The following is a 16,618-nucleotide window of genomic DNA, read 5'->3' as shown; positions in this document are numbered from 1 at the left end:
GTCTCTCAAATAAGTGAACTTCATTTTTTTTATGTTTACTTATTTATTTGAGAGAGAGGGCGTGAGTGGGGGAGGGACAGAGAAAGAGGGGGACAAAGGATCTTTAGTGGACTTGGTGCTGACAGCAGCAAGTCAGATGCAGGCCTCCAACTCACGAAAGGTGAGATCATGACCTAAGCTGAAGTCGGACCCTCAACCGAGCCATCCAGGTGCTCCAAATAAATAAACTTAAAAAAAAAAAAAAAAAACTTATGGGCAACTCAGTCCATAGAGCAAGTGACTCTTGATCTCTAGGTCCTGCATTCAAGCCCCACATACAGCATGGAGAAGGAAGGAAGGAAGGAAGGAAGGAAGGAAGGAAGGAAGGAAGGAAGGAAGGAAGGAAGGAAGGAAGGAAGGAAGGGAGGGAGGAAGGAAGGAAGGAAGGAAAGAGAGAGAGAAAGAAAGAAAGAGAGAGAAAGAAAGAAAAGTAGCTTACAAATAGACATGCTCTGCACCTTCAAGATTGTTTTCTTAAAGACCCACATTTTTGGGGCGCCTGGGTGGCGCAGTCGGTTAAGCGTCTGACTTCAGCCAGGTCACGATCTCGCGGTCCGTGAGTTCGAGCCCCGCGTCGGGCTCTGGGCTGATGGCTCGGAGCCTGGAGCCTGTTTCCAATTCTGTGTCTCCCTCTCTCTCTGCCCCTCCCCTGTTCATGCTCTGTCTCTCTCTGTCCCAAAAATAAATAAACGTTGAAAAAAAAAAATTAAAAAAAAAAAAAAAGACCCACATTTTTAGCATAACTTCTAAGATTGTAATTCATAATTGCAAGCAACAAAAAGAAAAAACAAGTCTTTATGGTGAAGTAAAGAACATATGGGCAAGTTAGTTATATATTTCAGCATAAACAGAGATAGTTTCCAGGCATTCAAAGCCCTCATAAGAAACACAAAATTGAACTGGGAATATTCAAGGCTGTTACATAATGAAACACCACTGATTCTGAAGGCCAATCTGTGTACCAGCAGCAACCACAAAGGGTTTGGAAATTAGAGGCCAGAGAAGACATTAACCAAGTAGATAAAGACTGTAACTCTTGGCCTCTATTTGGCCTCCATATTCCCCCTGCCGAGAATACCTCTGCTGTCTTTGATTAATCCCTACTTACCTTTCAGCACACACTTAAATGATGCCTCACCTATCTACTGTAGAGGTTATTTTGTCCAATCACAGGAGAAACTATTTAGAATATGGATACCCACGCATTAATCTTATGGAGTCTTCCTTGCAATGAAGCAAGGAATCTACATTTTTTAAAAATAGTGTTGCATCGCTTATTCACTGACCTATGTATAAAGTCTTTCTTGACTTTTTTTTTTAATACCCACTCTTCCCCCAACCTTGTCGGAGCCTCATACGGGATTCCTTTGGTTCCCTGTAACAAAAGAAGCAATGCAGTATCACAGTGCATCATAAAATTGAGTTTTTTGTAAATTATCAATGCCTTTTAGGAAATTCAGAACTGACTTTTATTGGTAAAGTCTTAATGGGCATTCAAAAAAATCTTTCCGTGAACATGCCAATGAATATTTTTTAATAACAGATCATGACAACTTCATAAACTACCAAAAAAAAAAAAATACATTGCACAGTAAAACAATTTCTGATGTCTTGAAAATACTTTTTCACTTTACATGAAATACACTATGTGCTTCTGCTTGGATCTTACTCTCAATTTTGAGATACTTTGGAAAAGCCACAAAATACATCCTATACTAAGAACAAAAGTCCCTAGTATGAGTTTGTGATCATAGCCTCTGAAATCTCAAAAGTTGCCACAATATTTTTCCAGTCCTGTAAACTTAAAGATATAACTCCTTGTCTCCTGCCATGAGAACTGGGATCATTTCCCTCACCCACTTGGTTAATATTAATCGGCTCTAATATTGGCAGCCTGTCTTGGTCAAGCCTTATTCTTGCAAAACCATCCCTTATAATGAAAGAAACATAAAATATATTCTCCACAGTACGAGAAAAAGAGTTTGGATCAATCACAAACTCAAAATAGGACACGGGAGTATCAGGATACTTTCGAAAGTAAGTTTGCAACAATCCCAAGATTCTTTCTACTTCTTTTTCTGTTGCTTCTTGATTATTACTCAGGTCCAACTTCCTCAGCTTTGTAGGCATAGCCCCATTTTCTTCCATTTTGTGAGCTTTCTTCTGGTGTTCAAGTCGGGGCTTTGGTGCAGAAGGCTTAGACTTGAATGAACCAAAAATAAAGTGGAATGTTTCAGCTTGCACTATCCAGGATGTTGCTTCCTTCTGTACTGTCTCCCAGAAGGAAAGAGCTATATTATCATCACAGCCACTCAATTCATCACGTTCATCATCTTCCATCCAGTTCAGGCCCACAAATATAAACAGAAAGTCACAAAACGCTACTTGATTAAAAAAGCTCATATCACAGTTCAGTTGCTTTGCTTTCTCTTTACCCAAATCAGAAGCCAAAACAAGAAACTGGGCATCGAGTGCTGCTTCTCTGGTTCGGCTCACTCCATCAAACAGGACATTGGCTTCTTCAAGGGCCTCAGTTAACGTGTCGCTCGCCGTGTTCACTATGTCATCACGGTTCTGCTGGACACTATAGATGAGCTGTCGGTACTGCCTGCGGATTTTCCGGCATTTCTCCTCGTCATCCGCAAGCCCTAGGAGGTATGGGTCTATGTCGGCCTCCCGGCAGCTGAGGTCGTCAGGGCAGCCATCAGCCCCCACCGCCACTTCCACCTTCATCGGTTCTTCCTCGTCCTCCACCCGCTTCACAGAGAACGCACTACCAGCGACGGTCCCCGCTGGCTCCTCTCCTTTCTCTACGCCTCCCCTCAAGGAGCCTTTTTCATCAGACATTCCGGCGACCGGCGCGCTCAGCTGACACTCAGCTAACTGCATTCGCTACGTTTCCGACCATGGCGGAAATTGAAGGGGGTCCGTAGGAGAAGACGTCGCCCATGCGCACTGGCGGGGTCCCGAGGCCCCGCCCCCAGCTGGCTCCGGTTCCTGGCGGCCCAGGCCCGCGGAGCCCAGACGCACCCGCGTTAGCAACCGGCTCCCTGCCGCACAGCACAGAACGTGCGCAATAATGGGGCCCCTCTCCACACTACGATAATACCCGCTCAACAGATAGCTATTATTTTAGCAATTACTGACAGTGTCCTCTGGCTTTCAAAGAAATACCTAGACAATCATAGCAAAATGGGGGAGGGGAGGGTCAAAGCTCCTGCACTTTAAAACATTTGCCGTCACCTTGCAGTTAGGTCAGCCTATGTTTTTCGTTCTTCTCTGATTAAAAGGCAGGGTCCTTGGGGTTTTGGTTTTTTGAGAACTGAATCTGGCTGCGTTGTAAACTGCCCATAAAGCCAAGCATTGTGAGTTGCTGAACCTCCACTACAAATAGGCCGAACTCTCAGAGTTCACTTGCAAAGTGGCTGTTTGCATTAATTACCTTCACGGGCCCTCAAAAGCCAGACCCCCCTCCAAACTAGGGCAGAGGCAGTTGCGAGGCAAGAGGCAAGAGAGTGTCGGCTAGCGCATGAGCTAAAGTGGTGGCAGGTCAGGCATTACTCAAGTGACCTTTGGTTCTCCGCCACCCAAGGGTGGAAGAATAAAGGGGTGCAGTCTCTGCAAAAGAGAGGTTTCTTTGAAAGTTTGCCAAAAGCTAAAGACCACAGACTGAATGGAGAGTAAATCTGAACCCTAAAAGGTAAGCAAAGCTATGAAAAAAAAAAAATTTTTTTTAATTTTTTTTTTTAACGTTTATTTATTTTTTTGAGACAGAGAGAGACAGAGCATGAACAGGGGAGGGGCAGAGAGAGAGGGAGACACAGAATCTGAAACAGGCTCCAGGCTCTGAGCTGTCAGCACAGAGCCCAATGCGGGGCTCGAACTCACGGACTGTGAGATCATGACCTGAGCCGAAGTCAGACGCTCAACCGACCAAGCCACCCAGGCGCCCCAAAGCTATGAAAATTTTAAACACAATCTGTTGCAAGAAAAAGGAAGCGAATGATGTAAATCGAGTGACTACATTGGAAAATTCACCGGGAATCCCCGCACAGTTGGGGGAAAGGGCTTATTTAGCTCATCAGTCTCACAAGCAGCAAAGCAGATGTAACAATAAGGAATACATTTTGTTTTTAAAGAGAACAAAAAAGTACACTCTCAACCCAGATCAAAAGCTTTTCACTTCAACAGGTGCCATTTTAATTGGGGGTGCGGGGAGACAAATACCACTGCACCTGTCAATTCTGGTTTCAAGGCACCAAGAGGTAGTAAATTAGCCCTACCTTCCTCCCCATGCGTCTAGACTGGGTCATTTTTCCTGTCTTTACCAGAAAGTTTCTTGCAAATGCGTGAACAGTAAACCCTAGTATTAAGTTTCTCTAAACTATTTACATTACTCTTCATCCCCCATTATTTTAAGTATAGGTAATTCAGGGGGAAAAACGTGCATTTTTCAAAAGCACCAGGCATTATAGTTACTCATGCATATATATTATCCTGCTCTATTAGACTGAACTTCTCTAAAGCAAGAATCTGATTTTAAATCTTCCAAGCAAAGCTGTGTGTTCACATGGATACATTGGAATATGCATGTTTGAATGTATAAATGAATGTAGATGAAAGCTTTGTTCCAGCCCCTACTGCAAGTTATTTGGCAGCAAAATATTAATTTCACAGATCAGTGGGAAAACACAGATCCAACACACTGAAAAGAAAACTTGACTGCTTTTCAGAAAGTCAGGTTTAAGTCTTCTCTGAAGTACAGTAAAAGCAAGAGAAAAACAAAGGTGGGCCCCAGTTTCATCAAAGGGCCATATTTTCTTCCCCAAGTTTGGCCAACTACAAACTATTTAAATCTGTTCTAAATCTTAGATGAAAACATATAATTAACCCCAAGTTCCAAATACAAAAATGTTTCCTTTTACAGTTAACCATATTCTTGGGAGCTTCTGTGAAATCCAGTGAAATCCAGTGAAAGCAATTTATGACAAGAACTCCAAAACAAAGGCCAACCTTGCCACCCCAAGGTGCCTCTTCTCCCGTCTCAGAGAAGGGAAAACGGGCTGACACCAATGTGCTCCATACACAGCCTTTCATCTAAGAATTCCAAAACGGTTTAGAAAAATAATTCTCCCAACCTACTTCTAAAGCATTATTAATACCATTTACAGGGATTTCTCAGGAGATAACAGCCCACACAACTTGCCCAGAGCAACAGAACGCATCAAGACAAGCATCGTATTATTAAGTAGTGATTTCCAGTGCTGAATTCTGTGCTGGATCCCTGTCCTTAAGAACCTTGGGAACCTGGGGGCGCCTGGGTGGCTCGGTCGGTTAAGCGTCCGACTTCAGCTCAGGTCATGATCTCATGGTCTGTGAGTTCCAGCCCCGCGTCGGGCTCTGTGCTGACAGCTCAGAGCCTGGAGCCTGTTTCAGCTTCTGTGTCTCCCTCTCTCTCTGCCCCTCCCCTGTTCATGCTCTGTCTCTCTCTCTCTCAAAAATAAATAAACGTTAAAAAAAAAAATTAAAAAAAAAAAAAAGAACCTTGGGAACCTGTAACTCAGATCATCCTCAGAAAGCCAAACTTGTGGGGCACCTGGCTGGCTCGCTCGGGAGAGCATGTGACTCTTCATCTCGGGGTCTTGAGTTCCAGCCCCACATTGGGTGTAGAGATGACTTACATGAATAAATGAATAAACTTAAAAAAAAAAGTCATACTTGCATTATATTTTGCCTTTTCAACTCTGCCTTTAGAGTACAAGTTTTGAATGTCGCTACAGAGCAAAAATCTCAAGTGTAACAATTTTCCTTAATCTTTTAAAGAATGGGATTTCTACACTTGCGAATCCTGAAATCACTAAATAGCGATTTTCTACCCTAAGGTCCAATTACTCGTAATAAGTATATAAACGCAGCTTAAAAAGAAGAACGCAATGCATACGTTCAGTTATACTGGTAACCTTCTCTATGAATTGTAACAGCACAAGCACACTAGTGCTTTGAAGAAATCACTCAAGTTTGCCTTCTTCGTTCAGTAAGGTGACAAGTTCAGGCAACCATGACGTACAGCCTGGCCTCCAAAATAATTCAGCTCTTCTTCTCCCCCTTTTTTCCTCTTTCAGGAGTTGCTGGCAAGAGCTCAACATGGCCCTATATTTCCTTTCTTCTTTCCTCCAGTTTTTTCCTATTTTCCAGTCCCTTGCTAGGAGTTCGGACTCATTCGAGTCCCAGCTCTTAAGCGGTCTCCCACAACCCCTGGTGGTCAACACAAACGTGATGGGATGGATGGCACAGATTACAGGTCTCTCTATGGCCAAATAAAAAAAGAACTCCCAGAGGGTCAGTGGGGTTTCTACTGCAGGATTAATCTATAACAAATGGGCATATGAGAGACCTCTGAGCCGAAGCCAGGAGCCAATCAGGTCTGGGTCCCCATCCAGCACGTATGCTTCTACTGCTACCAGCTAGCTCCCTGAACTTTTCTGTTCCTTCTTTCCCAGCCCCTTCTCTGCCCTTATCCTGCCACGGTGACTATTCAATACTTAGATAAGAAGAGTCTTTTTTTTTTTTTTTTAATTTGTTGTTGTTGTTTTATTTTTGAGAGAGACAGAGCACAAGCAGGGGAAGGACAGAGAGAGAGAAAGACACAGGATCTAAAATAGGCTCCAGGCTCCAAGCTGACAGCACAAAGCCTGACGCGGGGCTCGAACTCACAAGCCGTGAGATCACGACTTGAGCTGAAGTCGGACGCTTAACCGACTGAGCCACCCAGGCTCCCTAGATGAGACGAGTCTTACTGATCAAAGTACTAGTTTGATTTGTCAGAATAGCAGGACATGAGGTATATTTTCTCTTTCATCTTAATTTCCTTCAAGGTTATGTTTGTGTGCATACATTTTTGCTTTAGTTGGTGTTTTAGTATTTCAGGTAAACTTTGCCACGATCAAGGTAGGTACATATTTTTCAAATAACCATGGACAGTGGAAGGAGGCAAACCTGGGTTCCAATCTTAACCTATTATTAGTTATTAGGTTTCTCTTAGGTAGGTTGCTTAACTGCTCAGTGTCTGGTTTCCTCATTTGTAAGGCAGAGATAGTACTACTTAAACACCATAAGCTACTATAAGTTTTGAATGAGAATTATGTGACAGATCGGATAATATTTTCAAATACTTAGTAGGTAATTAGTAAGTCTTCAATCATCCCAAAGATAGTAAATGTTAATAAACATTATAAACTAAATGGAAAAAAAGAAGTATACAAACCAGTAGCTTCACTCCTGCATGTTGTTTTAGGAAAAGAAAAATATTTTAAAGGTTAAATCCACAAGGAGGCATACAAGAATATATCCCCACTGTAACTAATACCAGTGAAAAGGCACTTGCCACATAATGCAATTTAAAAACCTAGGAAGTCTTCAACTAATGGAGTGCATATAGTACTTTGAAGAGATAAACCTCTGTACTAAATATTCTGAAGCCGGTCTATTAAGAGTCTGAGATTGGGGCGCCTGGGTGGCTCAGTCGGTTAAGCGGCCGACTTCGGCTCGGGTCATGATCTCGCTGTCTGTGAGTTCGAGCCCCGCGTCGGGCTCTGGGCTGATGGCTCAGCGCCTGGAGCCTGCTTCCGATTCTGTGTCTCCCTCTCTCTCTGCCCCTCCCCCATTCATGCTCTGTCTCTCTCTGTCTCAAAAATAAATAAACGTTAAAAAAAAATTTTAAAAAAAAGAGTCTGAGATTTATATGCAAAATTATCGGGTATATTTTTCTCATGAGTGGTTCCTTGGATTTCAGCAGATTCTTAAAAAAAAAAAGTATCCAAAAGAAGCTCTGAATAACTGTTCTATTCAAATAACATGGGATTTATTGTTGGTGAAGTAAGAGTACACAAAACCTCCGTCCTCGCTCTGTAGTCAGAAGGCACACGCTTCGCGGACACCAGCAAACCCAGTGCTGGCTGACTTTCCAAGCCTCAAGAGCTAACGTAAACAAGGGTGTGAGTTGAGAATAGAACCTTTCAGGTTATGAGAGCAATTACCAACCCTCTCGGGACACACCTCAGAAGTCAGCAATGACCGGGAGCATCATTTTGATAGACGACGGGCAGGAAAGCACAGGGTATGTGGTTTCTAAGAAGGCAGCCTTGAAGGAGTTCACGCTGGAGGTCTGGGCTCCAGTCAGAACTAGTGCTGTATTAGTTTCCACTTATTCTCCTCAGAGTCTGAGTTTCCTCATTTGTAAAGTGAGTCTATTGGATGTCAACCCAGACTGGCTGTCACTCTATAATCACATACAAATATTTGTTGACAAACATATTTTTAAATATATACATTTGCCCCACAGATTTCTGTTACAGATAGCAAAAACAGTGCCTAGCCCAAGGTGGAGAACACAGGTACTCAAAAGTACCTGTAGCTAAATAAATGTAATGGGACTTCCTTCTCAGCTGACCTAGACACACCTGCATAAAACAATGAAGGTAGCCGCTGCTGCTGTTATACAGCTCTTTAAAATTCTGAACCATAGGGCGCCTGGGTGGCGCAGTCGGTTAAGCGTCCGACTTCAGCCAGGTCACGATCTCGCGGTCCGTGAGTTCGAGCCCCGCGTCAGGCTCTGGGGCTGATGGCTCAGAGCCTGGAGCCTGCTTTCGATTCTGTGTCTCCCTCTCTCTCTGCCCCTCCCCCGTTCATGCTCTGTCTCTCTCTGTCCCAAAAATAAATAAACGTTGAAAAAAAAAATTAAAAAAAAATAAAATAAAAAAATAAAATAAAATTCTGAACCATTTATATGCTGCCTAGAATCTCTCCAGGATATCTTAAGTCTTGGTCTCAGATAGAGACAGTCCACCTTCATAAAATCAGACATCTTGTAACTAAATAACCTCACTTGAAGTTAGTCTCCTCTGGCCCCTACCATCATCCAGTCATTCAACAAATTATTTATTGAATGCATACCAAGTGTTACACACACACACACACACACACAGAAGGTACAAAAATAAGTCATTTTTGTTCTAAAGGAATGTAAATTTAGTAGGCACGGAGGAATGCAGTTCCACTCTGCAAGCATTTAATGAATGAATGCCAATTTGCCAGAGCTATGCTAGAAATACTGAGATATGCATGGGCTCAGCTCTGAATCATGAGCACACAACCACACTGGGGAGCTCAGGCATGTATCCCAATAGCTGTAACACAAAGTCAAGTGCCGGGAAGTATGAGTACCACACAGTGAATTTCACAGACAGGCCTGGATTCCATTCCTGGTTCTGCCACTTAAACTAGCTGTGTAATGTGGGCACGTTCCTTAAATTCCCAGGGCCTCCATTTTCTCCTCTGTAAACCTAGATAAAACCACCTTCTGCAGAGGACTACTGTGAGAATTTAATCAATGAGGCAATAGAGCATTTAGAGTAGGCATTCAATAAATGGTAGCTATTATCATTAATAGGCATGTTCATTTAAATAGTTTCTGAGGGGCGCCTGGGTGGCGCAGTCGGTTAAGCGTCCGACTTCAGCCAGGTCATGATCTCGGGGTCCGGGAGTTCGAGCCCCACGTCAGGCTCTGGGCTGATGGCTCAGAGCCTGGAGCCTGTTTCCGATTCTGTGTCTCCCTCTCTCTCTGCCCCTCCCCCGTTCATGCTCTGTCTCTCTCTGTCCCAAAAATAAATAAACGTTGAAAAAAAAAATTAAAAAAATAAAAAAATAAATAGTTTTTGAACTCTAATATAGACCTGGGATCCTAGGCACAAAGAAGACTAACTCTCCACTGCTGATATGTAAGCCAAAAAATTATAATTGGCAGGATTCTTCCTCTTCCAGAGAGCAGATTCTCGGGGGTGCTATGGGAGCACGGAGGGAAAGAAGGGGCAAATCTGGCCTTGTACTGTAACACAGGGAGGCGGTTGGAAAAGTGTCTCAGAACAGGAAGATAAACCAGAAACTGAAATGAAGAACAGAGGAGAGAAATTTTAGGGACTCTGGCTGCAATGGTAGCCCACTGCAGATAGGTAAGGGAGCAGAGCAAGAGATAACCAGAGAAGCAGGTGGGGGCCAGGCCCTGCCACACAGAAGGCCAAGCTAAGGAGTGTGCCCTTTACCCTGGATGCAGACTCAGGGGCAGCGAAGCAGCAATCAGAAGAGGACTCCCGACAGCCCAGGGACGAGAAGGGGAGGGAGACCAAAGTGGGAGGCCGGGGCAAAAGCCTCTGTTACAGGCAGTGGGCACGTATGTGGGAAGCAGTCAGGCCCTGGCACAGGAGGAGCCAGGAGAGGCCAGAGTAGCAGCACTGCTGTGGAAGGAAAACGAACAGCAAGAAAGAGGTTCATGCTGTCAGTCCAAGTGGAAGGAAGCGAGATGGGGTCTCAACGTGGATTCACTAGTAAAAAGTTTACTACGTAATTCAGCCCCAGATAAATTTATTTGTGGTCCTAACAATCCAGGCGTCTTTTGGATCTTGTTAGTCCTTCCCCCCGCGACCTTCTTAGTGTCAGCCAGTCGGTGCTCTTCCTTGGGCCTCAAGCTCCACTCGGCCACAGCAGGTACACCACTAGTCTCCCCAGAAGGATCAGGTCAGAGTAAAGAATCCAAAGAAATGAAGTTCTCTGCCAATTTTGGTAGAGTATTAAGATACAAAGGGGATGGTTGGGGAGTTATTAAATTACCACTCATTTCCTGATGTCTACTCAGTTAAGAGTCTGGTTCCTGGTAACTTTAGAAGTTAGGCTTCAAAGGAGGAAACCTGCCTCTTAGTGTCTACCCGTAGAGCCTGGACCGCGGGGCCCGAACCTCTGCACGGGCCTGAGCTCCTCCTACAACTGCCTCCATAATTCACCTCCCTGTTAACCGGGCACTGCCTTACGTCTGGCATCTCTCCTACTATGGCCTTGAAGAAATGAAGTCCTGTGTTGCCAGTGTTAGTCTTCTCTCCCAAGACTATGATCTCAAACTACTTGTCTTAATTCTGTCCTGCACTTAGTATCCCCATAAACACTTTTTCATGCACTTTGCTTTTCCTCTCTATACCACCACCAAGCATTTATACAAGTGGTTTCAAAACTCTGCGATCCTGGAGACACTGACTCACATACAAGAAAGGCTCCCTGCAAGAATACTTGCAATCTTGCCCTTAGGAACTAAAATGTTTATGGGGCGCCTGGGTGGCTCATTTGGTTAAGTGTCCGACTTCAGCTCAAGTCATGATCTCATGGTTCAGTGGGTTTAGCTGGCATGGCCGACATCAGGCTCTCTGCTGTCAGCGCAGAGCCGGCTTCGGATCTTCTGTCTCCCTCTCTCTCCCCCTCTCTCTCTCTCAAAAATAAACAAACATTGGGGCACCTGGGTGGCTCAGTCGGTTAAGTGGCTCAGACTAGGGTTAAGTGTCCCCTGCCTGTGGGAAAACTATCCATGAAAACAAAGATTTCAAAAATAAGACAATTCAAGACCCAGCATCAAAACAGTCCTTTAAGGGGCACCTTGGTGGCTCAGTTGGTTAGGCGTCTGACTTCGACTCAGGTCATGATCTCATAGCTCGTGGGTTCGAGTCCCGCACTGAGCTCCGTGCTGACAGTTAGGAGCCTGGGGCCTGCTTCAGATTCTGTGTCTCCTTCTCTCTCTGTCCCTCCCTTGTTCATGCTCTGTCTCTCTCTCTCGAAAATAAATAAACATTAAAAAAAATTTTTTTAAACATTAAAAAAAAGGAAGAAAAAAAGGAACTAAAATGTTTATGAAAGCCAGATGACTTTGAGCATAGGAATTTTTTCATAGTTCTTAGAATTCAGTAGGCTCCTTAGTTCCAATTTCACACCTGCACATTCAAGTCCTGGCCACAGACAGCATATTTCTCTATTTTTCTATTCAGGTATAAAGTGTTAGTGGCCTGGTGAGTTACCCCCATTTGCTATCTTCTAATGCATATCCTTTGGGTATTAAACAGTAGTACTTTGGGGGCACCTGGGTGGCGCTGTTAGTTAGGTGGAGTCAGACTCTGATTTTGGCTCAAGTTATGATCTCACAGATTGTGGGTTCGAGCCCTACAACAGGCTCTGCGCTGCTGGTGCGGAGCCTACTTGGGTTTCTCTCTCTCTCCTTCTCTCCCTCCCCTGCTCATGCTCTCGCACACACCCGCTCTCCCTCAAAATAAATAAAACATAAAAAAAAAAAAATGTAGTACTTTGTTTGGTTTTCCCCGATTGTAATTATTTAGCACCCAACCCTGACCAAACTACCTTCTACATTAAAGTAAGTCTCAAATGTGAGATTTATCCTAATAATTACTTGAGGGGACTTGCTTAAAATAAATTAAAAGGCAGATCCTAGCCCCTTCCAGAAAGTTCACTTAAGAAGACCTCAGGTAAAGCCTAGGCATGCACATTCAACAAACACTCCAGACATTCCGTGCAGGTGGCCCATAGACTAGTTTTCTGAAACACACTTCCTTAAAGCTTTCAGCTTCCTATAGGTAGTCATCTAGACTTATAAGTGCCTTCAAGCAGGATTCTCACTCCCTGTCTTCTATAGGACACTGTGACAGCTAGGTAGATTTTGCTGCTGCTGCTGCTGCTGTGTTTATTTAGGGGAAAGAGAGACAAAGGAAGAAAGAAAAGAGGAGAAAAGAAAAGCAGGCATTTGAAAGAGCTCCCTCTCCCCTATTTACCTTGCAATTAAAGTATAAAATCTTAACCTTTTTTTTTTTAAGGTGTGAACTTTAGGATCATAACACTACTCCTATAAAATCAATTCTCCACTAAATAAATGTTTTTCTCCACTCAAACCCAATGTTCCCTAAAGATTTTCAGAACCTACCACTTAGCCCCAAATTGGGACAGCAGTTGCCTGGAAATTCACAAACATTTCGAACCAGTGGTCCTTACTTTGTTGTGTCTTAGGACTCATTAGAAACCAAAAATAAATAATACAAAGTAGAGTGGTAAGCTTACTTTAAAAACTGTGCTAAATAACTTTTTTTAATTTTAATTATGACTTGGTATACTTTTCAACCTTGGCACCGCACCTCATTAAATGTCTGAAATTAACTATGATTAATGGATTGAAAACATCAGAACATACCAATAAAGTGGGTTCAAAGCTTATAAGAAGAGTGATTCTTTTTACTCCCAACGATGCTAAAACCAGAACCATTTGTAGAATTTATATAAAGGTCAAATACCCATATAACTTTTTAAGTGCAAATTTATGACACAGGTGGAGAAAACAGAACAATCCAGACAGAAAGTAATATTAATAGACCTTTGTCTCATTTTACTTGCAAACTAAAGGTCTGAGTAATACTTTCAATCAAGCTAAAAGCCTTTTTATCCTTTAATTATTTTCCATGAATTTTCCATTTGTCTTTGAAGTCTATCTGTGTTTCCTATTTCATCACCCATTCTTCAAAAATGGTAAACAAGATTCTTTTAGAAGAAAAGGTAGTAAATAAAAATGCAAATTAATTGTTAATATTCTTCCTAAATGTGCAGGCATCTAAGTAGACTTTTTACATTTAACCTGAGGCCTCAGGTTTACTTCTAAGAAGGCAATGTTCAAGCACGAGTTCCATTTCTTAAGAATTACACGGATACAAACAGACAAGGACAAAAAGATAATCAGCAAAACTTAAAGCAGACAGATGTATTAGGGTGATGAGATTATGAGACTTTCTAACCGGGTAACCAACCACACTCAATGGAGAACATCATGAACGACGGGTATTCCTCTACAACATGCACGGGGACCACAGCCATGACCCACCCACCCCACGGTGCGGGGTCCTAAGGGAGGACTGCCACCGCGCCTGCCACTGGTCAAAGGAAAGATTTTTCTCCCTTTCCCTCCACCCAATAGTTAACTCTGGGCTACAAGAGATACCAGAAGGGAAATGAACTCACTCCAGGAGCTTGCAGGTTACTCTCCCCAGAGCCTGGGGCTTCTGGGTTTCCCTCCCAGTGAATTATAGAGAAACAGGATAGGGACCGACGAAGATATGCGTTTCCTGATCCCCTTTGCTCAGTACTTCTCCAAACAGCTCACTTTCAGCCGTTTACACTGCTGCTAAAATTTAAGTTATTTAGATTGATTAGAAGGGGCAAAGGCAGGGAAAGTCGGGAAGGAAAATTTTTCTGAACGCGTATTTTAGAAGACGAAAAGTTACATACTCCCTTGCAAGCTCCCCAGTTCTGAATTTACCCGCCGTCTCATCAACTTCCATTAACACGTGAGCTGGCCCCTACTGCTTCTTTGTCGTTTTTAAGGACGCGCTCCGTTTGGAGGTTCGTTCACACATCCACCCTGGCCCCGAAAGGAGGGCCGCGAGCACGGTGGGCTCCAGGAGCTCCCTCCCGGGACCGGCGGGTAGAAAACGTTAATGTCCCCCGCGCCCCCCCGCCCTACCTTCAGGGTTGGACCATGGCCTCCTATCTTTCGCCGCTTCACAAACACCACCGGCACGTCGGTTTCCGAGGTCAGCTCCGAGAGCGCTCTCTCCAGGCCCCCGGCGTCCTCTGCGGCACAAAAGCAGAGAGGGGCGCGGGTCAGTCTCGCCGCCCCGGGCCGCGGCGGGAAGTGCACGGCGGGGGCGGGGCTTCCGCGTCCCCGACCGCGCCGCCCCCTGCCTCGGCCCGGGGCCCGGGCCCCTCTCCCCGCACACCTGCGCGCGCCGGCCGCAGGGTCCCCGGCCGGCTCCCGCACCCGAGGTCCCGCCGCGCTCAAATCCTGGCGGCCTCGCCGGACCAGACGCCCCGAATCCCGGTAAATCCCCAATGCAGAGAAGCCTCGCAAAGGAGGCTTAAGACAGTCATCTCCACTTCTATAAAACGCCTCCCAATTTAATCTGCCTTTGAACTCTGCATTTATATAGAATGCCAAAAGCCAACTTCCCAGGTTTCTTTGAAATTTGAAACCACGAGGCAAAATTAGGAACACTCTGCCCTCTTAGGGTGCTTTCTTTCATTTCAGAACCTTGAAGCCATACAGCAACACCCTGCTTGACAGACCGGGAGCTAATGGCCCAATTTTACAAACGGGTGAACTCAGGTAGGCAGTGAGTCAATGATAGAATTAAAAATAGACTCCAGTTACTCTAACATCATCCGGCCCATTCATGACACAAAAATCACACCAACTCAGAAGCGCTGCTCCTTTGACAACAACAATGGCAGCTAGCACTTCTGCGATGCTTTGCACATTACCAACACTCAATCTTCACAACTACTCTTTGCAAGTAGGTCCCGTCCGGCCCGTCTCACCCACAGGCAGAGCCGGCACGGAAAAGCTAACGTGCCCGAGTTCAAAGCAGCTAGGTCGTCAGAGCAGAGCCAGGGTTCAAACCCAGGCAGTGCAGTGCACGCCTGTAACCCTGTACGCCCGATACAGCGAGACCAGCCCTGGGTCCCACTCGCAGCTGTCGCGTTGAAGAGCCTGGGGCAAGTCACGTGATTCTGAGCCTCGGTTTCCCCAACTGTAAATAGGGAGGTACGGACATTTTGCCAACTCGGGATTTCCGGGGATTAAATGGTGCGACAATTTCTTAAGAGACATCTTTAAATTATTATACTCCTTTAGTGCTGTGGAGGATCTGTCGATCTATGCGTCACATTGTCATCTACATTCCGACACTCGTACAGTAGGAAACGATACAAACACCCATTTTCTCACGTTTCTGCACACTGTCTCTACAGAGGGCGAGCGGAAGGAAGCCACCAGCCGACAAGGGCCTGCCGGTCTCTCCCCAGCCCAGGCTCGGCTTCCACCGACCCACGCGACACAATGAACGCGGCCCGCAAGAGCACCGCCTTACACCAAGCTTCACCCCTACTCAGACACACCTTAAAACATCCCTTTCCGGGGTTCGAAGCGCACCCGACAGACGGCTGCCCACGTCCCCAGCCCCGCAGCCCCAGAGGCTCGCAGCCCTACCCGGGTTTCTGGGTCCCCACCGCTTACGTGAAGGGGAGCGCCGGGCCACCAGGCTCTTCTGGAGGGCGGCCCCCCACCTTCCGCTCGGAGGCACTGCGGAGACACTGCGAGGGACTGCTGCGAACCGAGGGGAAGGGTGGCGGGCTCCCCGCCGCCACGAGAAGCCACGCCCTGCTCGGAGCGGGCGGCCGGGCCGCCAGAGTCAGAATGACAAAGCAGAAATCCACTCCGGTGCAGCCCTGGCGACTACGCCAACGGGCTTAGCGAAGCGAGACCTCCTAATTGGGTGACACCACATCCTCTTCCTGCTCAGAGCGCCCCCAACCCAAGGAAAGAGCAAAAACAACGTAAGAATGTTTGGAAGCAGAACGCAGAGACAAGTGTGTTTTAATTAAGCAAAACTGGACCGTGCCCTAAGGCAGTGACTCGGGAACTTTGCTGCCCATTGTGATCACGAGAGGATCTGGAAGAACACCGACGCCTCACTCCCACCCCCAGACATTCTGGGTGAATGGGTATTAGGTGTGACCCGGGCGGGCATCCGAGGGGGTTTTGTTTTTGTCTTTAACTCCCTGGGTGATTCTAGTGAACTGCAAAGTTTGGGACCCTTTGCCCTAGCGTAATGGACTTGTCAGTCTGGCAGTTCTCCAAAGGAAATTACCAGGCTTT

At 45.4% G+C, this 16,618-nt stretch overlaps 2 protein-coding genes across 3 annotated transcripts in view; both read right to left on the bottom strand.

The window, feature by feature from the left end:
- Positions 1-16,196, bottom strand: part of TXNRD1 (thioredoxin reductase 1) — a 72,613-nt gene extending 56,417 nt beyond the window's left edge. The window contains exons 1-2 of one of the 2 annotated variants that reach the window (XM_030320414.2): positions 15,977-16,196; positions 14,426-14,535 (exon numbers count right to left, since the gene is read on the bottom strand). The gene's annotated coding sequence lies outside the window, so the exon portion shown is untranslated. The other variant, XM_030320413.1, reaches the window with a different exon arrangement.
- Positions 1,485-3,784, bottom strand: EID3 (EP300 interacting inhibitor of differentiation 3). The gene has a single exon (XM_030320415.1). It carries the CDS (start codon positions 2,926-2,928, stop codon positions 1,771-1,773), a length of 1,158 nt encoding a protein of 385 aa, XP_030176275.1. The 5' UTR covers positions 2,929-3,784; the 3' UTR covers positions 1,485-1,770.
- Positions 16,197-16,618: the final 422 nt, after the last annotated feature.

The sequence above is a fragment of the Lynx canadensis genome, chromosome B4, assembly GCF_007474595.2.
Source record: "Lynx canadensis isolate LIC74 chromosome B4, mLynCan4.pri.v2, whole genome shotgun sequence".
NCBI classification, from domain to species: Eukaryota; Metazoa; Chordata; class Mammalia; order Carnivora; family Felidae; genus Lynx; species Lynx canadensis.
The sequence above is the reverse complement of the archived record's forward strand: the minus strand, read 5'-3'. Positions and strand labels throughout refer to the sequence as shown.

Excerpts from the sequence above, each read along its gene's own strand:
- EID3 (XM_030320415.1), bottom strand. The coding sequence starts at position 2,928 with ATGCAGTTAGCTGAGTGTCAGCTGAGCGCGCCGGTCGCCGGAATGTCT.